We start from the raw sequence: 26,992 nt of genomic DNA, 5'->3' as shown, positions 1-26,992 counted from the left end.
TTAAGTTAAGGAACTTCATTTAAGTCAGTTGGAAGAAACAAGTTTTTCAAACCACTTGTACATCAAAGGTTCTAGAATGTTCCACCGGGGAGTAGGCATGTCAGCTGTCCATCACTAGTCACCTAGTGAGAACCACTGTTATAAAGGGAGGGTACGGTGCCCACTGGGGCAGGGGTGAAGTGGAAGAAACGATTTCGAACCACTGCTTCAGTGACAACACAGATGGTATAACTTCCGTCCAGACCACCCGGCAGGTGTGTGGATGATGAGGAAAGAGGCCATGTCTTCAGCACCATGCTATGTGGATAGAAAGCAGCTTCAGGAAAAACCGCTCTTGACACCAGGATAATTTGCAACATGACTAAGCAGTGATTAAACAGCATCTACGTTTGAAAATAGGGGTTACCACCAGATTGGGTTTTTAATGACAAGGATCTGGTCTGTTCCACCAGGGAAAGCCTTCTATGATAAAACTTGGATGTGGTCTTTCTTTTCCACCCTCCCTCCCATCTCCTGTCTCTTCCTTTCCTTCCCCTTTCTTCCCTTATTTTCTGTTCTTCCTAACTCCCTATTTTCTGAGTGACTGCATATTTCTCAGGCCAACAGCCCCCAAGGTTATGTGTGGCTTACTGGACATCTCAAACTTCCAGACTTCTTTCTCCAAAGCCTCATGACCATACTGAGTAGAAAGAGCTGGCGGGGTGAGACCCACTTTCCACCGCCAACGGGGCCCCAGGGCGTAGCTCTGTGGTGTACCTGGTACCACCGCTTACCAGCTGTGTGACACCGAGCCAACTGCTTCATCTCTCTTGTACCTCAGGGTTCTCATCTACACAATGAGAGTAATAAAATCACCTGCTCTACTGGATTTTGTGAGGATTCAGTGAATTAGTTGGCATAAAGGACTGGACTGAGAACTGCCCATAAAGTACCATACTGTAATAGGCACTCTGCGAGTGTTAAGTTTTGCATATTTGACTTCTCTTATAAGCTTGCCTTTCACAAAAGAGTTCTACTGCCCCCCAAAGATTTAAAAATCATTTTGCTGCTTTTGCCCAGGGTTGCGGTCACCGTTTACATTAGCATGCCATTCACCCCATACTTTTCATCCATTTTCTCTTCTCCATCTCATGATAACGTCAATCTTCAGAAGAGCGCCCCTCCTGCCCTGCTTCCCGCTGTCTTCCCATCGTTTTTAAGGTCAGACTCTCCCTACCACTGTCTCTATCTAGGGAGTCAGTGGATTCAGACAGACTGGTCTCATTGCAGACTATTCTTATCACAACACAGGCATCAGAAGGAACCTGATGGAACCCTCGCTTCTAACCTGAAGGAAACGTGTGTCCTCCCACGTAAATTATCTCACCTAATTTCACAGTTAGCCACAGAAGGGGAAAGAGACATGTCTTCCAACTCTGATTCCATTGCTCCTTCTCTGACATTACCTTTCTCCTCATCGTTCAGAGGAAATCAAACAGGATGACTCCCACTTCCCTTCCGTGGCCAGAGCCACCCTGCTCTTCAATGACTCTTGAAACCCTGCTCCCTTAAAAGAAGTCTCTGAAGCCATGAAGCCTCTGGTCTCCATTCCCCCCAACACACGGTGGACAATCTGAGACCAGCGTATCTGTTTGTTCATTCATTCACCTAACAAGTTTTGTTTTTGTTTTTGAGCATTAAAGTAGTTCTACAGTTAAATGGGGCTTCCCTGGTGTCTCAGTGGTCAAGAGTCCTCTTGCCAAGCAGGAGATGGGGGTTTGATCCCTGGGTCAGGAAGATCCCCTGGAGAAGGAAATGCCAACCCACTGCAGTATTCTGGTCTGGGAAATCCCTTGGAGAGAGGAGCCTGGTGGGCTATAGTCCATGGGGTCACAAAAGACTCAGACGTGACTTAGTGACTAAACAACAATAACAAGGGCTGAAAGACAGGGTCCCTGGGTTAGACGAGTTCATTTTCTTCTAATACAGGCACTCAAAGAGATAATGAGTTACAGAAAACCTGTGTGTTGGGGTGAGGCTGGGGTTCACACGCAGGATGCTGTCAGGGCTCAGTGAGCTCACAAAGCTCACTGAGCCTAGGAGTCATTGGCCAGGAGAGGCTTCCCGAAGGGAGTTAACTCCCAATCTGGACCTTGGAGTAGGAATCAGCCAGATGAGGAAAAGGGAAAAGTCGCTTTAGGCAGAGGGACTAGAATGCGGAAGGAAAGGCAAAAGCAGCTTGCGGGAGCATAGAACTTGAGGGAAAGTTCCAGAAATTCTGTTCAGTAGCAGAAACTCTACCCCTGAAGTGTGACAGACTATGAGCCATGAGGTCTGAAAAACTGGACTAGGTCTCAAAGGATCTTGTAGGCTGTACAAAAGAACTTTATCACGGGAGCTGCAAGGAGTCAATACAAGGGTTCCATCAAAACATCAAGATGCTAAGAACAGCTTTTCTTCTGGGGTGGCAGCATGGGCAATGAAGCAATACTTGGAGGCTGCACAGAAGTACATACTTGTGCTGAGACGTTCATAACCTACTGCTAATTGCTGGAGGGAATTTTAAGCACAACTTCGCTATTGCTTTCCATTTATCTACTTGTGCTTACTGACCTTAACTGGTTTTAACCAGTTAAGTAAATAGGAAAACAAGATTGTCTTTACTATTCTTTCTTAGCATTCTGTTTCTGATCACCCAAAAAAGTCTTCTCTTGATTACAATCATCCTCTCAATTGTCATTGACTTAAATGAGTGTTAAGGAACAATGGGCTTTCCTTGTGGCTCAGATAGTAAAGAAGTGAAGTGAAGTAGCTCAGTCGTGTCTGACTCTTTGCAACCCTGTGGACTGTAGCATACTAGGCTCCTCCGTCCATGGGATTCTCCAGGTAAGAATACTGGAGTAAAGAATCTGCCTGCAATGCAGGAGATCCAGCTTTGAGCCTTGGGTCGGGAAGATCCCTTGGAGAAGGAAATGGCAACCCATTCCAGTATTCTGGCCCGGAGAATTCCGTGGTCAAAGAGCCTGAAGAGCCACAGTCCATGGGGTCCCAAAGAGTCAGACATGACTGAGCGACAAACACTTTTACACACAAAGCTTATTTAACATTAAACTTCTAATTTGGTAACATTTAACATGCAGATAAAAATATATTATTTGAAATTTCATCTCTTTTTATCTCTACCGTGCTTATCCAAAAGGAGATTTCTGGATGTGCTACATAAGTGGGTGTGGCTCCCCAGGCGGCTCAGTAGTAAAGAATCTGCCTGCCAATGCAGGAGACCTGGGTTTGGTCCCTGGGTTGAGAAGATCCCCTGGAGAAGGAAATGGCAACCCACTCCAATATTCCTGCCTGGAAAATTCCATGGACAGAGGAGCCTGGCAGGCTACAGTCCATGAGGTTGCAAAAGAGCTGGACACGACTTAGTGACCAAACAGCAACAAGAAGCGTGTAGTTCATCATTGAGTAAGTAACGCATATACTTCATACAAAGTATAAAGGGTATTCCATACGGAAGGTGTTACATCTGTAGATTCAACTAACCCTGGATTGCATATACTCAAGGGTAGGGTAGAGGGCATTCCAGAAAGTTCCAAAAAGCATAACTTGAATATCCCCCACACTGGCAACTACTGACACAGCATTTACATTGTTTTTAACATTATTTACATAACATTTAGACTGTATTAGGTTTTACAAGTAATCTAGAGGTGTTCTAAAGTGTACAGGAGGATGTGCATAGGTGATATGCCAATACTCCACTTGAATATCCTTGGATTTTAGTATATATGGGGGTCCTGGAGCCATTGGCCATGGATGCTGAAAGACGATTGTAGTTTAAAAAGAGCCCTGATTAAATTCCATCCACTATTTGATGAATCAAGAAACCTACTAAGATAACTTCTCATCTAGAAAGACTATAAAAATTGAAACACTTTTTTTTTTTTTTTGGCAGTTTTTCATCACCCAAAATAAGATCAAAAAGATCAGTTCTTGAGTTGTCAGCAAGCTCGTTTACATTTTAAGTAAAATTGAGATTCTGGCTCAGGCAAAGTGCAGAAAAACAACTCTCTTAGAAAGGAAAACTGTCACTTTTCATCTTGTACTAAAGTTTTGTTAACTTTTTCTGCGTTGTGAATAACTGGGGTATCATCAGTCCCACGTTTGGTGAATGGAGTGTTTACTCACTACACACACAGACACACACAGACACACAGACACACACACACACACACACCCTCTGGCCTGTTCTCAAGCTCTTTTTACGCACTTCCAGCCTCCTTCCCCAGCTGCCTGGGACCCTGGGTTCCCCCTGTCCTCCCCAGGTACTCACAGGGTCTGCGTGCTGGGGGGTAAGCTAGGGATGCTCTGGATGTCCTTGCAGGTGACTCTGAAGTCGTCCTCCTGGCGGCATTCGCAGGGCGGAGACGGACACCTCTCCCCACCGAGGCTGCTGGGCAGGACCAGAAACAGCGCCAGCCGCAGGAGGGGCGTCGGCCGCATCGTCCTCCGGGCCCCAGGCTACCTCTGCGTGCTCGGCGATCGCCTCCCTCTCATCCCTCTGCGCCTCGGGCTCCTCGGGGCCAGGAGAGACGGCGCGGGGCGGGAGGGAGGAGGGCTCGATGGGGCTGTGACTTCAGCACCAAGCCGGAGGCTGGAGAGGGCGCCGAAGAGGCACTTAAGGGCTCCGTCGCCCTGGCAACCCTGCGCCCAAACCAGCTCCCCGGCTTCGCTCTCCGCGCCCCCAGCCTCGTCTGTTCCCTGCCTCCCTCTGCCCTCCAACCTGCCCCCACGCGCTCTTCGCCTCGCCTTCCTCCAAAAAGCCTGGTTTGGATTTTCCCTCCTTTGCTGGTCCCTAAACCCAACTGGCCACCCCATTTTCCCGTGTGGGGCGCGGTCCCCAGGGAACTGCCTCTCCGGATCCACGCGCACGCACCCTCTCTAAACTGACAAAGTTCCAGTGGAACGGACTGTCCTTCTGGGGAGGACCCGGGTCCCGCAGAACTTCAGCTCTCCCTGGCCCAGGGCGCCTCTGCCCGAGGGTCCGAGGCAGGCACGCGTGGCCGGCCAGCCCGCGATGCGGCCGGGGCGCGCCTCTCGCGCAGGATCCTCGCGGGTCCCGCGGGGCGCGCGCCGACACTCGCGCAGATCGCAGCGCGGGCTGGCTGGGCGGCCCGGCTCTCAGCGCGGCGCACGGCCCGGCAGGCGATGGACTCTGGCGCCATCTGGTGTGCAGACCCGGGGAGGAAGGAAACTGTTCAGTCCAGTTCAGCCGCTCAGTCGTGTCCCACTCACTCTTTCCCACCCCATGGACCGCAGCACGCCAGGCCTCCCTGTCCATCACCAACTCCCAGGGCTTGCTCAAACTCATGTCCATCGAGTTGGTGATGCCATCCAACCATCTCATCCTCTGTCGTCCCCTTCTCCTCCCGCCTTAAATCTTTCCCAGCATCAGGGGCTTCTCCAATGAGTCAGTCCTTCACATCAGGTGGCCAAAGTATTGCAGTTTCGGCTTAAGCATCAGTCCTTCCAGCGAATATTTAGGACTGATTTCCTTTAGGATGGACTGGTTGGATCTCCTTGCTGTCCAAGGGACTCTCAAGAGTCGTTTCCAACACCACAGTTCAAAAGCATCAATTCTTCCGTGCTCAGCTTTCTTTATGGTCCAACTCTCACATCCATACATGACTACTGGAAAAACCATAGCTTTGACTAGACGGACCTTTGTTGGCAAAGTAATGTCTTTGCTTTTTAATGTGCTCTCTAGGTTGCTCATAGCTTTTCTTCCAAGGAGGAACGTCTCATCCCTTATCATCCCCTTCTCCCCCTGCCTTTCCCAGCATCAGGGTCTTTTCCAATGAGTCACTTCTCATCAGGTGGCCAAAGTATGGCAGTTTCAGTTTCAGCATCAGTGCCTGTGGCTTAAACAGAACTCGGAATCCAGTGCTGTGATGCTGGAGTTGAGTCCCACCTGATAAATTCTTGTCTGCCCAGGAGTATTATCAACCCCATGGATCCCCCCAGAAGATGGGAAGAAAAAGAAGACTCAAGGGGAAAACTATTGTCTATTCATCATTCTTCATGCAGTAACCAACAAGATAATTCAAAATAGAAAGTGGATTATGCCTGTTTCTCTCTTAAAAGTTTTCCTGTTGCTTACTAATTATTCTTGAGGTAAAGGGAATATCATCTCACATATTACATGCTTCCACTTATATGAACTTCTGGGATGGGGGAGAAGCTATGGTAAAGAAAATCAGAACTATGGTTAGGGAGATTGGAAAAAGACAGGAGAGAACTTATGGGGATTATAGAAATTTTCTATATCTTGACTGGACATAGGTGGATGCATACATTTTACAAAATTCACTGAACTGTGAAGTTTAAGTATGTGCATTTCAATTTTTGTAATGACTTTATTCGTATTCCACCCAAACTGGAAACCACCCAAATGTCCTTCCACTAGGTAATGTATAAACAAAGAATGATATTAATACATCCATATGATGGAACATTATTTCACAATCAAAAGGAGAAATAAAAATTTTTTCAGAGAAAATTAGATTTAAATTCTACAGACTGATCAATAAAGTCCTGCTTTGTGATTAGTTACTCAGTTGTCTCCAGCTCTGTGTGACCCCATAGACTGTAGCCCGCCAGTCTCCTCTGTCCATGAGGCTTCTCCAGGCAGGAATACTGGAGTGGGGTGCCATGTCCTTCTCTAAAAGTCCTGCTATGCTGCTGCTAAGTCGCTTCAGTCGTGTCCGACTCTGTGCGACCCCATAGACGGCAGCCCACCAGGCTCCCCCGTCCCTGGGATTCTCCAGGCAAGAGTACTGGAGTGGGGTGCCATTTCCTTCTCCAATGTATGAAAGTAGAAAGTGAAAGGGAAGTCGCTCAGTCATGTCCGACTCCCAGCGACCCCATGGACTGCCTACCAGGCTCCTCCGTCCATGGGATTTTCCAGGCAAGAGTACTGGAGTGGGGTGACATTGCCTTCTCCAAACCATCAGTTCAGTTCAGTTGCTCAGTCATGTCTGACTCTTTGTGACCCCATGGACTGCAGCATGTCAGGCTTCCCTGTCCATCACCAATTTCCGGAGTTTACCCAAATTCATGTCCATCCAGTTGGTGATGCCATCCAACCATCTCACCCTCTGTTGTCCCCTTTTCCTCCTGCCCTCAATCTTTTCCAGCATCAGGGTCTTTCCTAGTAAGCCAGGTGGCCAGAGTATTGGAGCTTCAGCTTCAGCATCAGTCCTTCCAATGAATATTTAGAACTTATTTCCTTTGCAATTGACTGGTTGGATCTCCTTGCAGTCCAAGGGACTCTCAAGAGTCTTCTCCAACACCACAGTTCAGAAGCATCAGTACTTTGGCACTGTTCTTTCTTTATGGTCCAACTCTCACATCCATACATGACCACTGGAAAAATCATAGCTTTGACTAGACGGACCTCTGTTGGCAAAGTAATGTCTCTGGTATTTAATATGCTGACAAGGTTGATCATAGCTTTTTTCCCAAGGAACAAGTAACTGAATTTCATGGCTGCAGTCACCATCTGCAGTGATTTTGGAGCCCAAGAATATAAAGTCTTGTCACTGTTTTCATTATTTCCCCATCTATTTGCCATGAAGTGATGGAACTGGATGCCCTAATCTTGTTTTTTTTAATGCTGAGTTTTAAACCATTGTTTTTCACTCTCATCTTTCACTTTCATCAAGAGACTCTTTAGTTCTTTGCTTTCTGCCATAAGGGTGGTGTCTGCATATCTGAGGTTATTGATATTTCTCCTGGCAATCTTGATTCCAGCTTGTGCTTCCTCCAGCCCAGCGTTTCTCATGATGTACTCTGCATGTTAGTTAAATAAGCAGGGTGACAATATACAGCCTTGATGTACTCCTTTTCCTATTTGGAACCATTCTGTTGTTCCACATCTGGTTCTAACTATTGCTTCATAACCTGCATAAAGATTTCTCAGGAGGCAGGTCAGGTGGTCTGGTATTCCCATCTCTTTCAGAATTTTCCAGTTTGTTGTGATTCACACAGTCAAAGGCTTTGGCATAGTCAATCAAGCAGAAATAGATGTTTTTCTGGAACTCTCTTGCTTTTTCTATGATCCAACGGATGTTGGCAATTTGATCTCTGGTTCATCTGCCTTTTCTAAATCCAGCTTAAACATCTGGAAGTTCTTGGTCCATGTACTATTGAAGACTAGATTGGAGGATTTTAAGCATTAATTTGCTAGTTTGTGAAATGAGTGCAATTGTGCAGTAGTTTGAACATTCTTTGGCATTGTCTTTCTTTGGAATTGGCATGAAAACTGACCTTTTCCAGTCCTATGGCCACTGCTGAGTTTTCCAAATTTGCTGGCATATTGAGTGCAGCACTTTCACAGCATCATCTTTTAGAATTTGAAATGGCTCAGCTGGAATTCCATCACTCTCACTAGCTTTGTTTGTAGTGATGCCCACTTGACTTCGCATTCCAGGATGTCTGGCTCTAGGTGAGTGATCACACCATCGTGGTTATCTGGGTCATGAAGATCTTTTTGTATAGTTCTTCTGTGTATTCTTGCCACCTCTTCTTAATATATCCTGCTTCTCTTAGGTCCATACCATTTCTGTCCTTTATTGTGCCCATCTTTGCATGTAATGTTCCCTTGGTATTTCTAATTTTCTTGAAGAGATCTCTAGTCTTTCCCAGTCTATTGTTTTCCTCTGTTTCTTTGCACTGATTACTGAGGAAGGCTTTCTTATCTCTCTTTTCTATTCTTTGGAATGCTGCATTCAGATGGGTATATCTTTTTCCCCTTTGCCTTTTGCTTTTACTCTTTTGCAGCTATTAGTAAGGCCTCCTCAGACAACCATTTTGCCTTTTTGCATTGCTTTTCTTGGGGAATATCCGGATCATTGCCTCCTGTACAATGACATGAACCTCTGTCCATAGTTCTTCAGGCACTCTGTCTTTCAGATATAACCCCTTGAATCTATATCTCACTTCCACAGTATAATCGTAAGGGATTTGATTTAGGTCATACCTGAATGGTCTAGTGGTTTTCCCTACTTTCTTAAATTTCAGTCTGGATTTGGCAATAAGGAGTTCATGATCTGAGCTATAGTCAGCTCCTGGTCTTGTTTTTGCTAACTATATAGAGCTTCTCCATCTTTGGCTACAAATAATATAATCAGTCTGATTTTGGTATTGACCATCTGGTGATGTCCATGTTTAGAGTCTTCTCTTGTGTTGTTGGAAGAGGGTGTTTGCTATGACCAGTGCATTCTCTTGGCAAAACTCTATTAGTCTTTGCCCTGCTTCATTCTGTACTCCAAGGCCAAACCTGCCTGTTACTGCAGGTATCTCTTGACTTCCTACTTTTACATTCCAGTCTCCTATATGAAAAGGACATCTTTTTTGGTTATTGTTTCCAGAAGGTCTTATAAGTCTTCATAGAACCTTCAACTTCAGCTTCTTCAGTGTTCCTGGTTGGGTCATAGACTTGGATTACTGTGATATTGAATGGTTTGCTTTGGAAACGAACAGAGATCATTCTGTCATTTTTGAGATTGCACCCAAGTACTGCATTTCAGACTCTCTTGTTGACTATGATGGCTACTCCATTTCTTCTAAGGAATTCTTGCCCACAGCAGTAGATATAATGGTCATCTGAATTAAATTCACCCATTCCAGCCCATTTTAGTTCACTGATTCCTTAAATGTTGATGTTCACTCTTGCCATCTCCTGTTTGACCACTTCCCATTTGCCTTGATTCATGGACCTAACATTCCAGGTTCCTATGTAATATTGTTCTTTACAGTATCATCTGTACAGCATTGGACTTTACTTCTATCACCAGTCACATCCACAACTGGGCGTTGTTTTTGCTTTGGCTCAGCCCCTTCATTCTTTCTGGAGTTATTTCTCCACTGATCTCCAGTAGCATATTGGGCACCTACTGACCTGGGGAGTTCATTTTTGAGTGTCCTATCTTTTTGCCTCTTCATACTGTAAAGAACCATCTGCTGCTGCTGCTGCTGCTAAGTCACTCCAGTAGTGTCCAACTCTGTGCGACCCCATAGACAGCAGCCCACCAGTCTCCCCTGTCCCTAGGATTCTCCAGGCAAAAACACTGGAGTAGGTTGCCATTTCCTTCTCCAATGCATGAAAATGAAAGTGAAAGTGAAGTTGCTCAGTCATGACCGAATCCCAGCGACCCCATGGACTGCAGCCTACCAGGCTCCTCCGTCCATGGGATTTTCCAGGCAAGAGTACTGGAGTGGGGTGCCATTGCCTTCTCCAAAAGACCCATCTCGTACATGTTTTAGACTCTGTGGGCCATGTTGGATCTTTGTCACGTCTTCTCTTCCTTCTTCCTTTTTATAGAACACCCTCTAAAAATGTGAAAAGCATTCTTAGGTTGTAGGCTATATGGCAACAGGCCTTGGACAGGGTTTGACCTAGAAGCCGAGTTTGCTGGCTTTCCTTGTTTTCCCTGTTTTTCAAGAGCTGGCCCTTATTATCACTTGCTGGACCTGGAATGAGACAAGTTTATTATCACCTCTAGTCCTTTGTCATTGTTGAACTCTGCCTGGAGCAATCTGTCCTCAGATCTTCTGTCTTGGTTTAAATATCACCTCCTTAGAAACTTTTCCCTGAAAATCCTGTCTCAAGTAATGATCCTCCTATCATAATTCCTCACCAAAGCACTTATCTCTGGCTACTATTATGACTAGTTTACTCATTTATTCCTGTCTTTTGCTGCTCTCCCATCACCATCCAAATATAAGCACCATGAAAGCAGGAACCTTGCTGATTTTTGTTTTTTATTTTTTGGCCACTGTATCCCTAACACTAGGAACAATGCCTAATGCAGAGTTAGGAAATAATAATGTTAAATGAATGAACAGTCAGTTCAGTCACTCAGTCGTGTCCGACTCTTTGTGACCCCATGGACTGCAGCACGCCAGGCCTCCCTGTCCATCACCAACTCCCGGAGCTTACTTAGACTCATGTCCATTGAGTCGGTGATGCCATCCAACCATCTCATCCTCTGTTGTCTGCTTCTCCTCCTGCCTTCGATCTTTTCCAGCATCAGGATCTTTTCCAATGAGTCAGTTCTTCGCATCAGGTGGCCAAAGTATTGGAGTTTCATCTTTAGCATCAGTCCTTCCAGCGTATATTCAGGACTGATTAAATTCCTTTAGAATGGACTGATTGGCTCTCCTTGCAGTCCAAGGGACTCTCAAGAGTCTTCTCTAACACCACAGTTCAAAAGCATCAGTTCTTTGGCACTCAACTTTCTTTATAGTCCAACTCTCACATCCATACATGAGCACTGGAAAAACCATAGCCTTGACCAGACGGACCTTTGTTGGCAAAGTAATGTCTCTGCTTTTGAATATGCTGGCTAGGTTGGTCATAGCTTTTCTTCCAAGAAGCAAGCATCTTTGAATTTCATGGCTGCAGTCACCATCTGCAGTGATTCTGGAGTCAAAAAACTAGTTTCTCACTGTTTCCTTTGTTTCCCCTTCTATTTGCCATGAAATGGTGGGACTGGATGCTATGATCTTAGTTTTCTGAATTTTGAGTTTTAAGCCAACTTTTTCACTCTCGTCCTTCACTTTCATCAACAGGCTCTTTAGTTCTTCTTTGCTTTCTGCCATAAGGGTGGTGTCATCTGCATATCTGAAGTTAATATTTCTTCCAGGAATCTTGATTCCAGCTTGTGCTTCTTCTAGCCTGACATGATGTACTCTGCATGTAAGAATTCCCTGTAGCTCAAGCGGTAAAGAATCTGCCTGTGACATAGGAGACAAGGGTTCAATCCCTAGGTTAGGAAGTTCCTCTGGAGAAGGGAATGGCAACCCACTCCAGTATTCTTGCCTGGAGCCCCATGGACAGAGAAGTCTGGCGGGCTATAGTCCGTGGGATCGCAGACGCAAAGAGTCGCTCAGAATTGGACTAAGCAACTAACACACACATACACACACACACTGCATGTAAGTAAATAAGCAGGGTGACAATATACAGCCTTGATGTACTCCTTTCCCTATTTGGAACCAGTCTGTTGTTCCATGTCCTGTTCTGACTGTTGCTTCTTGACCTGCATACACATTTCTCAAGAGGCAGGTCAGGTGGTCTGGTATTCCTGTCTCTTGAAGAATTTTCCATAGTTTGCTGTGATTCACACAGTCAAAGGCTTTGGCATAGTCAATAAAGCAGAAGCAGATGCTTTTATGGAACTCTTTTTTTTTTTTTCAGTGATCCAATGGATGTTGGCAATTTGATCTTTGGTTCCTCTGCCTTTACTAAATCCAACTTGCCCATCACAAGCAATGCTTATATTAGTAATCTGTTGCAGCATAATCAATAGCCCTAAAATGTATTGGCTTAAAACAACACTTATTATCTCAGAGTTTCTGTGGGGCAATTTGGGAGTGGCCTAACTGGATGTTCTGGTTTAAGGTCTAGTGTGAGGTTGCAAACAAAATGACAGCAAGGGCTGCCGATATCTGATAGCTTGGCTGTAATATTGCTAAATTCATGTATTAATTCTGGAAGCTGTTTCATAGATTACATCCAATTATCTACATAGATGAATTGTGTGGTCTGAGAATAGACAGTCTACTTTTTTCAAAGCTGGAGTCTTCTCATTTCTTTTTCTTATCTGACTGCACAGGCTAAAAACTCCAGTACAATTTTTAGTGGAAAGAATAAGGGCAGATATCATCTTGTTCCTAATCACATGGGAGAGATCATTCTTTCATCACGAAATATGATGTCACCTATGCAGTTTCCATTGCTGCTTTTTATCAAATTGAGAAGTCTCCTTCTATTTCTCCTTTTCTTAGAGTTTTTTTTAAAAATCAAGAATTGATATTAGATTTTATCAAATGCTTTTTCTTTGTCTGTTGAGATGAGTCAGCATTTTTCTTTTTTTAGTTTGTTGATGTGGTGAATCATAGAGATTGATTTTTGAATGTTTAACTCATCTTGCATTCCAGGGAAGAACCCCACTTGATCTTAATGTATCAAGTTTACTTATATTTTGATTAAATTTTCGGAAAATTGGTTATCATTTTTCCATATACGTTAACCAGTGATAATGGTCTGTTATTTTCTTTCTTTATAATGTTTTTGTTTAGTTTTGGTATAAGGATAATTTTGCCATGATAGGATAAGTTTGAAAATATTCCCTCCTCTTCAGATTTGCATGAGTTTGTGTGGAATTGATATTACTTCTTTCTTAATTATGTGGTAGAATTCACCAGTGAAGCTATCTGGAGATTGAGTTTCACCTGTTGGAAGATTTTTAACCACAAGTTAAATTTCTAAAACTAGATGTAGGGCTGTTCAGATCATCTAATTCTTCCTGAAGTAGCTTTAACAGTTTGTGTCTTACGATGGATTTGTCCATTTTATCTAAATTTTTGAATTTATGTCATAAATGTGTTCACAATATTCTTTTAACCTCTTTGTATTTGTATAATCTGGTGTAATGTCAGCACTCTCATACCTGATACCAGTATTTGTGTCTTTTCTCTTTCTTGACAATTATGTCTAGAGGTTTATCAATTTTATAAATATTCCCAAGGAGGCAAATTTTTGTTTCATGGGGTTCTCTATTTCTTTCTCTATGTTCTATTCATTGATATATGCTCAGATCTTTATTAACTCTTTTCTTTTGCATCTATTGGGTTTAATTTGCTCTTCTTAGTTTCTTAAGATGAAGGCTGGGTCATTGATTTGAGACCGTTAAAAAAATCATATTTACTGTTCTGTAGGTTTTCTCTGTAAGTACTGCTTTAGAGACATCTCATAAGTTCTGATCTCTTGTAATTCTGTTTTCATTCAGCTTACAATACTTTCTTTGTTGTCGTTGTGCTCAGTCGTGTCCGACTCTTTGCGACCCCATGGACTGTAGGCCACCAGGCCCCTCCATCCAAGGGATTTCCCAGGCAAGAATACTGGAGTGAGCTGTCATTTTCTTCTTCAGGGGATCTTCCTGACCCAATACTTCCTAATTTTTTGTTTGTTTCTTCTTTGATTTCTGAGTCATTTAGAAAGGTGTTATTTAAATTCCAAATATTTAGGTATTTTCCACATATTGTTCAGTTATTGGTTTCTGAATTTATTTCATTGTAGAGAGAGAACATAGGTTATATGACTTGACAGCTTTTCAATTTAGTGAGACTCAGAGTAAGGTATATTTTGATAAATGTTCAGTATGCATTTGAAGAAAACGTATATTCTGAATGGGTCCTACAAATGTCAACACGTCAAGTTGTTGACAGTATTGTTCAAGTCTATATTTTTGGTGATTTTCCTGTCTACTTGTTATGTTAATTATTGAGACATGGTTAGTAAAATCTTTTTAACTGCAATTAGGGATTTGTCTTTTTTTCTGTTGTATTTCTATTTTAATTTTTGATTAATATATTTTGAAGTCCTATTATTAAATATAGAAATGTTTAGAACGCTTTTATTTTCTAGGTGAATCAATGCCTTTATCATTATTAAATGCACTTTTTAATCCCTCGTGAATGCCTTTTCTCTTTACTTTTTTTCTTGTTATTGATAGAGCTAATCTAACTTTCTTTTGTTTAGTGTTACCATGTTATTCTTTTTCTATACTTTTACTTCAACCTCTTTGCATCCTTATATTTAAGGCACATTTCTTATAAAGAGCAGAGTTGGGTTTTGCTTTTAATCTTTGCCTTTTATTTGGATGGTATAGATCATTTCCCTGGAGGAGGAAATGGCAACCCACTCCAGTATTCTTGCCTGGAGAATTCCATAGACAAAGGAGACTGATGGGCTAGACTCCCCAGGGTCCTAGAGAGTCGGGCATGACTGAGCGACTAAGCACCACACAGCACAGCAGCAGGGAGCTCTGTGCTCTGTGACTACCTAGAGGGGTGGGATGGGGTGGATCATTGGAGATCATTTACATTCCCATGGGATTCTCCAGGCCAGAACACTGGCGCGGGTAGCCATTCCCTTCTCCAGGGGATCTTCCCAAACTAGGGATGGAACCCTGGGGAAGCCAATGATCCACTTCCCATCCCATAGATTATGTACATTTGATATCACTATTGATATTAGGTTTAAGTTTGTAACCTTGTTTCTTGCTTTCTATTTTTCCCCATCTGTTCTTTGATCCCTTTTTCCCTTTCTTTAACCTCTTTGGATTAATTCAGGAATTTTTTAGAATTAATTCATTTTTAATTGGAGGATAATTGCTTTACAATATTGTGTTGGTTTCTGTTACATCATCATGAATCAGCCATAGGCATACATATGTCCCCTCTGTCTTGAACCTGTTTCCCACTTCCCACCCCTTCCCACCTCTCTAGGTAGTCACAGAGCACTGGGTTTGAGCTCCCTGCTGCTGTGCTGTGCTTAGTTGCTCAGTTGTGTCCAACTCTGCAGCCCCAGGGAGAAGGCAATGGCACCCCACTCCAGTACTCTTGCCTGGAAAATCCTATGGATGGAGGAGCCTGGTAGGATACAGTCCACGGGGTTTCGAAGAGTCAGACATGACTGAGCGACTTCACTTTCACTTTTCACTTTCATGCATTGGAAAAGGAAATGGCAACCCATTCCAGTGTTCTTGCCTGGAGAATCCCAGGGACAGGGGAGCCGAGTGGGCTGCCATCTATGGGGTCACACAGAGTTGGACACGACTGAAGCGACTTAGCAGCAGCAGCAGCAGCAGCAGCAGCTGCTGCAACCCCATGGACTGTGGCCCACCGGGCTTCTCTTTCCATGGAATTCTCCAGGCCAGAATACTGGAGTGAGTTGCTGTGCCCTCTTCCAGGGGATCTTCCCAACCCACGGATTGAAACCAGGTCTCCCACATTGCAGGCAGAGTCTTTACCATCTGAGCCACCAGGGAAGCCCAAGAATACTGGAGTGGGTAGCCTATCCCTTCTCCAGGGGATCTTCCCAATCCAGGAATTGAACCAGGGTCTCCTGCTTTGCAGGCGAATTTTTTACCAGCTGATCCACTGGGAAAGCCTGCATCACAGAGCAAATTTCCACTGCCGATCTATTTTACACATGGCAATATACATGTTTCAATGTTACTCTCTCTATTTGTCCCACCCTCTTCTTCCCCCATTGTGTAATTCAGGAGTTTTTATTATTCCATTTTATCTTCTTTGTTGACTTTTAGCTATAACTCTTTGCTTGGTTATTATAGTTGCTTTAGGGCTTAGAGTGTACACCTTTAAGTTATCAGAGTTTACTAGTAAGTGATATTACACTACTTTAAATAGGGTTTAAAAACCCCACAACAGTATTAGGGCTTCCCTGGTGGCTCAGATATTAAAGAATCTGCCTGCAATGCAGGATATCCAGGTTTGATTCCTGGGTCAGGAAGATCCCCAGGAGAAGGGAATGGTTACCCACTTCAGTATTCTTGTCAGGAGGACTCCATGGACAGAGGAGCCTGGTGGACAGTCCATGGATTATTGCCGAGGTCCAGCCCTGGCTGATCCAGGGTATTTGAAGGAGAGACGGCTTCGGCGACCTATTTATTTATTTATTTATTTATCAAAGATATAAAGAGTAATAGAATGAGGATAGCTCAGTAGGAAAATTCAGTGGAGAAAAGAAGCTGAGTAGCTTGGTTTACGCAGAAAATCAATATAACCTGTCACACCAGGTTAGCTCTGACCATGGAGGCCACAGGCGCCCTCTCGAATAGCGGAAGGTGCCCCACCTTAGACACCTTTTCCAGTGGGTCTTAGAAGCCCAGGCAAATAAATGGTCGCAGAGGATATCCGCGCTCCAGATGGAGACTCAGCTGGAAATTGAGGGGAAGAATGACATGGGGAGACCAACCTTTGGTGAGCAAGGCCCGTAGCTTTATTTTCAACAGGGGCTTATATACCCTAAGTTACATATAGAGGATAATAGGGGATGCAAAGTCAGCAGTCTTTGATCCTTATCAAAAACCAGGGTTTCTTTCCTGCAAATTTATCATATACAAATGGTTTAGGTGATTTACATCATCTTCTGGCCAGAAGGCTTATTAACATTTTATGACTCTTGACAAAGACTTATCAACATAGACTTATTTTCTCTAAGAGTAATTATTTTAAGGTTTGGCGCCATCTTCCGAAGATAAAATTGCATTCCTATAGGGCGGATGTGTAATGGGTTTACAACAAAGGAAAGCGTTTATTACCTTAAGGGTCTAAAGTTACTAACACCAAGGCCACTACTTATTTTTTCTACATACCAACTATATTAATTAATACACATTCAAGGATACAATTCAGGGGATGTGAAAACTTGGCAACAGGCATTGGTTCATCAATGAAATCTTTTACTAGTTTTATTCTGACAGTTTCTAACTCTCTGAGAGGCTCTAAGCTATTTGAATATCTTAAGCTTCCCGTGCCTCTCGAGGCTGGGAGACTGTAAACAATCGTATGCATAGCTGTAGGAGTCTGGGTAAACTTGTCAGGCGAGTTAGACAGCCATCTGAGGGGTTTGGATTTAAACACTCCTAATTGCCCAGGAACTTTTATTAATTGGAGCTGTATGTTAACTCTGACAGAGAGAGCGAGATGGTGGTGGGGGACAGCCCCCAGTAAAGTCAGAGGTGAGAGCACAAAGCAATAAAGTAGGCAGACTCTGGTTTTTTGGGGGTAGATGCTCGAGAATATCTGAGGGGACTCCTGAGACTCGATCCCGCCTTTTCGTATGCCGAGCCTCCTTCCTCATGATCTTTGTCACGAGTGGAATGTCTCGCGCCGGCTCCCGGCAGATTATAGCATCTGGTCCCATCACTTCATGGCAAATAGATGGGGAAACAGTGGAAACAGTGACAAACTTTATTTTCTTGGGCTCCAAAATCACTGTAGATGGTGACTGCAGACATGAAATTAAAAGATACTTGCTCCTTGGAAGAAATGCTATGACAAACCTAGACAGCATATTGAAAAGCAGAGACATCACTTTGCCGACAAAAGATCCATATGGTCAAAGCTATGGTTTTTCAGTAGTCATGTATGGATGTGAGAGTTGGATCATAAAGAAGGCTGAGTGCTGAAACATTGATGCTTTTGAACTGCGGTGCTGGAGAAGACTCTTGAGAGTCCCTTGGACTGCAAGGAGATCCAACCAGTCAATCATAAGGAAATCAGTCCTGAATATTCATTGGAAGGACTGATGCTGAAGTTCCAATACTTTGGCCACCTGATGTGAAGAACTGACCCATTAGAAAAGCCCCTGAAGCTGAGGAAGATTGAAGGCAGGAGGAGCAGGGGACGACAGAGGGCGAGATGATTGGATAGCATCAGCGACTCAATGGACATGAGTTGGAGCAAGCTCCAGGAGGTGGTGATGGACAGCGAGGCCTGGCGTGCTGCAGTCTGTGGGGTCGCAAAGAGTCGGACACAAAAAAGTGACTGAACAACAACAACACCCATTCCAGTATTCTCCTTTCCTGGCCTTTATGCTTCTCTTGCCATACATTTTACCTATGCATAAGCTGTAAACTCTACAATACATTGTTATTATCTTTGTTAACATAACCAATTATTTTTCAAGGAAATTTAAGTCATGAGAAAAGACTCATTTAGTTACCTTTGCTGGTCTTCATCTCTGAGTGTATATAGATCCATATTTTCCACTGATGTCACTTTGATTTTGCTTGAAAGACTTTAACATTTACTGCAGTGCAGATCTGCTCGTTATAAATTATTCCAGCTTTTGAGTGTCTGAGAAGTGCTGATATTGCTTTCATTTTTAAAGGATATAATTTCTTGGTATAGGATTATAGAATGACAGTATTTTTTCATCTCAGTACTTAAGAAATATTGCTTCATTGTATTCTTGCTTGCAATATTTCCAAGGGAAAATCTTCTGTCATAATTTTCTTCTTTTGCAACATACTTTTTTTTTTCCGTTAAGATGCTTTTAAGACTTTTGTTATCACTGGTTGAGAGTCATTTGATTATCATGCTCCTTGATGTATTTTTCTTCTTATTTCTTTGCAGTATTTTTTGGGTCTTGGATTTGTGCATTTTATGTTTTTTTTTTTTAATCTGAAAACATTTCAGGCATTATTTCTTCATATACTTCCTCTATCCCCTTATCTCTCTCTCTTTTTTTTGGAGACTCCAATTATTACACTTATATTAGGCTGAAGTGTGCCACAAAGAGCTCATTGATGCTTTTTAAATCTTTTTCTATTTTTTTATTTAGACAGCTTCTTTTACTATGTTTACAAACTCAGTATTATTTTAAAAATATTTTTGTTTCTGTATTTGTCAGTACAGGGTCTTTGTCACGGCATGAGGCCGCTTGGTTGTGTCATGGCCCCTGCTTTGGGAGCATGGTGTCTTAGCCACTCGACCACCAGGGACATCTCAAATTGGTATTCTTTTTCTCTTTTGCTGAAAGAGTTAATCTGCCACTAGTCTTGCCAGTGTATTTTTCATATCAGGTAAAGTTTTCATATCTAGAAGTTCAGTTTGGGGTTTAATGTATTTTTTTCCCCTGTGTCTGTGTAACTTTCTGAACATCTGAAACACAGTAACTGCTTTGATGTCTGAATTAGTTTCTTGGGGCTGCTGAAACAAAAGCACCATGAACTTGGAGGCTTAAAACAACAAGAATTAATTCACTCCCAGTTCTGGAGGCTTGAAGTCTAAAGTCAAGGTGTTGGCAGGGGTATTCCCTCTTTGAAGCCTCCTGGGGAGGATCCTTCATTGTCTCTTCTAGCTCGTGATGGTTGCCAATAATCCTTGGTATCTCTTGACTTTCATCACTTCGATTTCCCTCTGTCATCACAAGATGTTCTGTGTGTTTCTGTGTCCAAATTTCTCTTTTCCTGTGGAGGACAACAGTCATTAGATTATGGTCTACCGTAATCCACTGTAACTTCAATTTAACTGCAAAGATTCTATTTCCACATGAAGTCACATTCACAGGTACCAGGTGTTTGAATTTCAAGATATGGAATTCAACCGATGGCAATGTTTGACAATTCTGACATGTTTGTCTGTTCTGAATCAGTTTAGCTTTCCTCTTTAAATGGGTTGCACTTTCATTTTTTTTTATATGCCTGATGACTTTATTTGGATGGCTAGTGTAAATTGTAACACTATTGGTGCTGAATTATGTGATTTCACATAAACTTGAGATTTGTCATCAGATATTATTTCCAGGTGATGCTAGTGATAAAGAATCCGCCTGCCAGTACCTGAAACATAAGAGACACAGGTTTGAACCCTGGGTCAGGAAGATTCTCTGGAGGAGGAAATGGCAACCCACTCTGGTATTCTTGCTTGGGGAATCCTCATGGACAGAGGAGCCTGGAGGGCTTTACTCCATAGGGTCTCAAAGAATCAGACACAATTGAAGTGACTTAGCATGCACACACAGGACTGAATTATTTGGAAACTTTGGTATTTTTGGATCTTGCTTTCAAAGTTTGTTAGGTGGGACCAGAGTACCATTTAATCTGTTGCTAATTACTTCCCAGCCCTGAGACAAGACTCTTCTGAGTATTTTCTACCTAATGCTCCATGGATTATGTGGTGTTTCAACCTGACAGGTGGGATTAGTCACTGCTCCTGGTCCTGTGAGTGACAAGAACATTTCCCTCCAGACTGGTAAGGTACTTCTTTCTCTAGCCTCAGTTTCTTCCCATAAATGGGATGATTCATCCTCTGCTGAACACTCCATAGGATTCTCTGGAGTTTACCCTTTATGTAGCTCTCTCCACTCTGATTTGTTCTGCAAACTCCAGCTACATTGATTCTCTCTGACCCTCAGCTCTGGTTTCCTCACTTCAGAGCATCTACTGGGTTATTTCTGAGTTCCTTCCCCTTGTACCATGGCCTGGAAATGCTCCCAAGGCAGTGAGTTGTGGCAATTGAAGGGATTACTGTGTTTCCTTGTTCCTCTGTCCTTCTTTGTCTGATATCTACTGTCTTGAAAAGCTTTGTTCATATGTTTTGCCTGTGTTTTTGTTTGATTCAGGTGTAAATCTGGTCTCTGCTACTCCTTTGCTGGGAATAGAAATGATATGCTGAAATCTGTAACATTTTGATGAAGATTTAGACAGCATAAAATTGGCTTACTGGTGATTATAATGCAGGTAAAATTTTGTATGTCAATTGGTTTCAATTTACTAAACTAGAACAAGCCTTCAGTGAATGGCTATATTCTAATAGCTTGCTTGACAAATTGCTATGACAATCAATAATGCAATTTTCTTTCCTTAGCATAGCTTTTAAACTGGGCAAATAAAAACATAGGATGATACGACGAATCAGTTTAAAGAAAGGGATGTGTTTATACTCACATTGATTAAACACACAAAAAATTCTTTAAAATATAACAGATAAATGAAAATGGCTATGGAACATTATATTTTTCCTTTTGTAGGAAAACCATTAGCATGGTCTGAATATCAGACAGTGGGATTTGGCAATGAGTTCCTCTGTGTATTTTGTCTTTTTTGGAAAGATGCCTATTAAAGTGGAACATAGGGTATATTATTTAGCACCCAAAAAAGTCTTAGAATTTTGGTTTTGTGCATTAATCGTTGTTCATTTGATCTAAATACATAAATATTGTTGTTTTATATTTGTGATGTCCTTGACAAATACTATAATTAGGAAGTATGTGACTAGAAAGACTATTATGGGATCAATGGTGCATCTATACAATGAATGGTTGAAAATGATTCTTTGAGTAGTGGGCAATACCACTATTGCAACATCTTATATTTTATTTCAATTCTTATTAGACTTTCAGTTATCTTGAACACTTGATGCATACAGAGTCAACAACCATTTATGTCATCTCATGCTGGTGTAAAGGGAGTGGTTTTCATCACTGTGTTGGTACAGAGAGAGTTTTGAGTAGTTCCCTTTAGTCCTAACAAATCAGGATGTTAGAGATTTCCTTTTTACCTTATGCATAGCATTCCACTTTGGTGCTCCATCTTCCTTCTTATGACGTATAATTGTTCTCTGGCATTATGATGTCCTCTGGGCTTCCCTGGTGGCTCAGAAGGTAAAGAATCCACCTGCAATGTAGAAGACTTGATTTGATCCCTGGATCGGGAAGATCCCTTGGAGGAGGAAATGGCAACCCACTCCAGTATTCCTGCCTGGAGAATCCCCATGGACGGAGGAGCCTGGCAGGCTATATATAGTCCATGTGGTCAAAAGAGTCAGACACGACTGAGCAGCTAATCACATTATGATGGAGCTTGACCATCTGTGATGGCTGGACAAAACCAAGCGAAATATAGTGGTAAAGATGGCCATTACTTGGGCTGGAAAATCACTAGGCGAGATGCAAGCTGTTTTTGAAGGGACATCTTCCCCTAACATCAATGGGCAGGACAGCTAGGTTCAGGCTGTGAACTGTACTTGCTTGAGTACAGCTGAGTGCTCTATGGATGAGGGCTTTCTTCCTACACCATCAGGTCAGCCCACCTTCAACCTCCCATTCTAGGGCTTTCTTCTGTTTCTTATGACATTTCCAGATAGGAATCACTTTTTTCTGGAGGGCACTGCTCTTGTCCATGATATTTGTGTCCAGATTTTTTGCTTATACCGTAACACCTTTCTGAAAACAGGGCTAGTAGCTTCATGAGTTTGTAATTTGTGTAATTGCACAGGGTCCTGCTTTCAGAAAGACCTGGATCTTAGTTTAATCCTCTGCTCTTGCCATTTTGACCTCCTTATTTAGTTCTGAAAGGGCCTCATACTGTCATTTTGCACTGGGCCCCACAACTTATCAGCCAGTCTTATCTGAGAATCTCTAGGCTGAAGTCTCAAAAGTCAAGAAGAGACTATCCTTTTTTTTTTTCCTCCTTCTTTTTCTCTTTCATTTGCTCTCCCTTTCTGCTTCCTGTGGTCACATGCCTTCTCTGAGCCATGAGCACCACACTGCTTAGCTGGCTGTGTGAGTGAGGGAGCCAAATGGACAAGAAAATACGTGGGGAAAATTTGGTTAGTAGTTTAAATATATTTTCTTGTCACATAGGAATGTTTTCTGCTGTTGTTCCAGAGTAGTGTGAATTTCAAGGTATGGGTGGCATGCAGCTTCTGCATTTCAAGCTTCCACTTGAAATAGCACTACCTGTGTCTGTCACACAACAGCTTATGGAATAGCTGTCTTCCTTTCTGTAGGGTTATCCATTCCAGGTGAGTTAGGTTATGAGGATTGTACCAATGCTTTCAGATCTAACATCATCCCAGAACCTCTTTATTGATTATCCCATCTTGATGTTTAGTGTTTGGCATGGTTCAAAAGTGTTTTTGATGAAACTGTTCAAAAAACTCGATGTGACATTAATACCTTAGGTCTCACAGCCTGGAGAGGCTTCATCAGTGTAATCTTCATCAAGGTTCTTTGAATTTCAATCAATAGAACTTATCTTAAGCTTCAAAAGGGAAGTCATCACAAGGCAGCATTACCTATTCTTTATTCGAAGCACCTGGTTAGTCACTCAGTCGTGTCCTGCTCTTTGTGACCCCGTGGACTGTAGCTTGCCAGGCTCCTCCTTCCATGGAATTTTCCAGGCAAGACTACTGGAGTGGGTTGCCATTTCCTTCTCCAGGGGATCTTCCAGACCCAGGGCTTGAACCCAGGTCTCTCACATTGCAGGCAGACTCTTTACCACTTTCAGGAAAGCCCTAGACAAAGCAATAAACAAGGTCCCAATGTTCATGGAACTGGCATTTTAGGATATCTTACTATCTATCACCTACTCTGTACTGACTGCTTACTATGGGCTAGGCACTGGGCTAAATCCTTCACACACATTAATTGATTTTTATCCTCACAACAACCCTACTCGTTAGGTACTATTCTTAGCATCAAGGTCAAACTGTAGATAGGTATTATTGCTAAGATTTGAACTTGAGTGATCCGGCTCTAGAATCTGTGCGTTTAACCACCTTTAGCTGCCTCTAATGTATCCTGAATCGGGAATATAGGATATACATATGGGGATAACACGTAATAATACACGTGGGGTTGGAACCAGGAACTTAGTTGCCAGGAAGCAAGGCTGTCTTTTCTCAGGCCTGTTTCCTCTGGGACTGCACAGTTTATTCCTGCTTTATTCGTTTGTTTCTCTCTTTCTCTGCACATGAGATTTTGTCAATCTCTCCTTGAACATTGTTGAAGATGGTCACCTCACTGTGACAACCTCAGCTTATACCTGTACATCAAGACTATTCAGGCAATGAATGAAATTCTTGTGTCCTAGTTTTAAAGGATAAGGAGAATAAATTGGCCCAAATTATTTCAGACATCTTCCCCTTGTTCAGCCATCTACAGTCAGAAAGGTAGGGACTTTGTATAATATAAACAAAGTCTTCAGGGTCCCAGTGTTGTGGGTAGGATCATTCCCAATAAGGGGGCAATGTGGGTGAAGTAAGAGCTTCCCAGGTGATGCTAGTGGTAAAGAGTCTGTCTGCCAATGCAGGAGACATAAGAGACTTGGGTTCAATTCCCGGGTCAGGAAGATCCCTGAAGGAGGGAATGGCAATTCACTCCAGTATCTTGCCTGGAGAATTCCATGGACAGAAGAGCCTGGTGGGTAACAGTCCACAGGGTTGCAGAGAATCAGACACGAGTGAAGTGACTTAGCATTGCACGTGGGTGAGGTATGTGAAAAATGAAAGGTTGCTGATGAAAGTGTGTGTTATGCCAGGATTCTGACCCCTGGAGGAGGGGATTTTGATCCAGGGTCAGAGAAGAGGCTTGAGTACTTGGAGATTTTTGTGTAGCAAAGCTTTTTTTAAGAGTATACCGGAGATAGGGAAAGCTTCTGACATAGACAGCAGAAGGGGACAGAAAAGTGCCCCCTTGCTAGTTTTTAGTGGGGTGTTCTATTTCTGTTAGAAAACTATTAATCAGATAAGAGAGACCCCTCAAGGCTGAGGGAGTTTCACCAGGCCCCTCTCCCACAATGTGCATTTTTGAGATAGGATGGCACGAGGTGTGTCATCCCCTGGCCATGAAACAATTGACATGAATACTGGTTTGTGGAGCCATTATCAGCCCAGTTCAGTTCAGTCGCTCAGTCATGTCCGACTCTGCGACCCATGGACTGCAGCACGCCAGGCTTCCCGGTCCATCACCAACTCCTGGAGCTTACTCAAACTCGTGTCCATTGAGTTGGTGATGCCATCCAACCATCTCATCCTCTGTCATCCCCTTCTCTTCCTGCCTTTAACCTTTCTCAGCATCGGGGTCTTTTCAAATGAGTCAGTTCTTCACATCAGGTGGCCAAAGTATTGGAGTTTCAGCTTCAGCATCAGTCCTTCCAATGAATATTCAGGACTGACTTCCTTTAGGATGGACTGGTTGGATCTCCTTGCAGTCCAAGGGACTCTCAAGAGTCTCCTCCAACACCACAGTTCAAAAGCATCAATTCTTCAGCACTCAGCTTTCTTATAGTTCAACTCTCACATCCATACATGACTACTGGAAAAACCATAGCCTTGCCTAGATGGACCTTCGTTGGCAAAGCAATGTCTCTGCTTTTAATACTGTGTCTGAGTTGGTCATAGCTTTTCTTCCAAAGAGCAAGCGTCCTTTAAGTTCATGTCTGCAGTCACCATCTGCAGTAATTTTGGAGCCCCCCAAAATAAGTCAGTCACTGTTTCCATTGTTTCCCCATCTATTTGCCATGAAATGATGAGAGCAGATACCATGATCTTTGTTTTCTGAATGTTGAGTTTTAAGCCAACTTCTTCACTCTCCTCTTTCACTTTCATCAAGAGGCCCTTTAGTTCTTCACTTTCTGTCATAAGCGTGGTGTCATCTGTATATCTAAGGTTATTGATATTTCTCCCAGCAATCTTGATTCCAGCTTGTGCTTCCTCCAGCCCAGCGTTTCTCATGATGTACTTTGCATATAAGTTAAATAAGCAGGGTGACAATATACATGCTTGACATACTCCTTTTCCTGTTTGGAACAGTCTGTTGTTTCATGTCCAGTTCTAACTGTTGCTTTCTGACCTGCATATAGATTTCTCAAGAGGCAGATCAGGTGGTCTGCTATTCCCATCTCTTTAAGAATTTTCCACAGTTTACTGGGATCCACACAGTCAAAGGCTTTGGCATAGTCAATAAAGCAGAAATAGATGCTTTCCTGGAACTCTCTTGCTTTTTGGATGATCCATAGTGAAGTGCAGTTGCTCAGTCTTGTCCGACTCTTTGCGACCCCATGGACTGTAGCCTACCAGGCTCCTCCATTCATGGGATTTTCCAGGCAAGAGTATTGGAGTAGGTTGCCATTTCGATGATCCATAGAACGTTGGCAATTTGATCTCTGGTTCCTCTGCCTTTTCTAAATCCAGCTTGAACATCTGGAAGTTCACGCTTTGAGAAAAGAAAAAAGTTAGTCTTTTTTCTTTTTGAACCGTTTTGAAGAAAAGCAGATTCCAAAGCAAATACATAGTTTCATTAACATAGCTTAAGAAAAACATTTCCATAAGAAAAACACATTGGTTAGCTCAAGGCAGAACCATGTGTTTTTAACACAGAATTAAAAGAAGCCTCTTTTAATTTTGTGTAGAGACGGAAAAAAAAAAATCTTCCATCTACAGTTTATTTCCTTCTGCTGCTTGGGGACCTCTGGCCTTCCTACCTGTTACCCTCTCAAGATTATCCACCACATCTAATTTTATCAAGATATTGGGTGGTGGGAGGGTCACTGATGCCAGTAATACTGCAGAGGTACAGTTTTAGAGAAATGTGTTATGCACTGAATTGTGCTTTCTTCCTTCCCTTGTCCCATATATTGAAGTGGTAACTAATCAGTCCATCCTAAAGGAAATCAGTCCTGAATATTCATCGTTAAGGACTGATACAGAAGCTGAAACTCCAATACTTTGGCCATCTGATGCAAAGAACTGACTTATTGGAAAAGACCCCGATGCTGAGAAAGGTTGAAGGCAGGAAGAGAAGGGGATGACAGAGGATGAGATAGTTGGATAGCATCACCGACTCAAT

General features: G+C 42.8%; 1 protein-coding gene across 1 annotated transcript in view; it reads right to left on the bottom strand.

Moving 5' to 3' along the window:
- Positions 1 to 4,616, bottom strand: part of TSHR (thyroid stimulating hormone receptor) — a 150,157-nt gene extending 145,541 nt beyond the window's left edge. The window contains exon 1 of the mRNA XM_027552584.1: positions 4,313 to 4,616. Within this exon, the coding sequence (XP_027408385.1) occupies positions 4,313 to 4,482 (170 nt within the window). The 5' untranslated portion in view covers positions 4,483 to 4,616. The remainder of the gene's footprint in view (positions 1 to 4,312) is intronic.
- Between the last annotated feature and the right edge of the window lie 22,376 nt (positions 4,617 to 26,992).

The sequence above is a fragment of the Bos indicus x Bos taurus genome, chromosome 10 (genome assembly GCF_003369695.1).
Source record: "Bos indicus x Bos taurus breed Angus x Brahman F1 hybrid chromosome 10, Bos_hybrid_MaternalHap_v2.0, whole genome shotgun sequence".
Classification (NCBI taxonomy): domain Eukaryota; kingdom Metazoa; phylum Chordata; class Mammalia; order Artiodactyla; family Bovidae; genus Bos; species Bos indicus x Bos taurus.
This window is presented reverse-complemented; position numbering and strand designations above follow the sequence as displayed.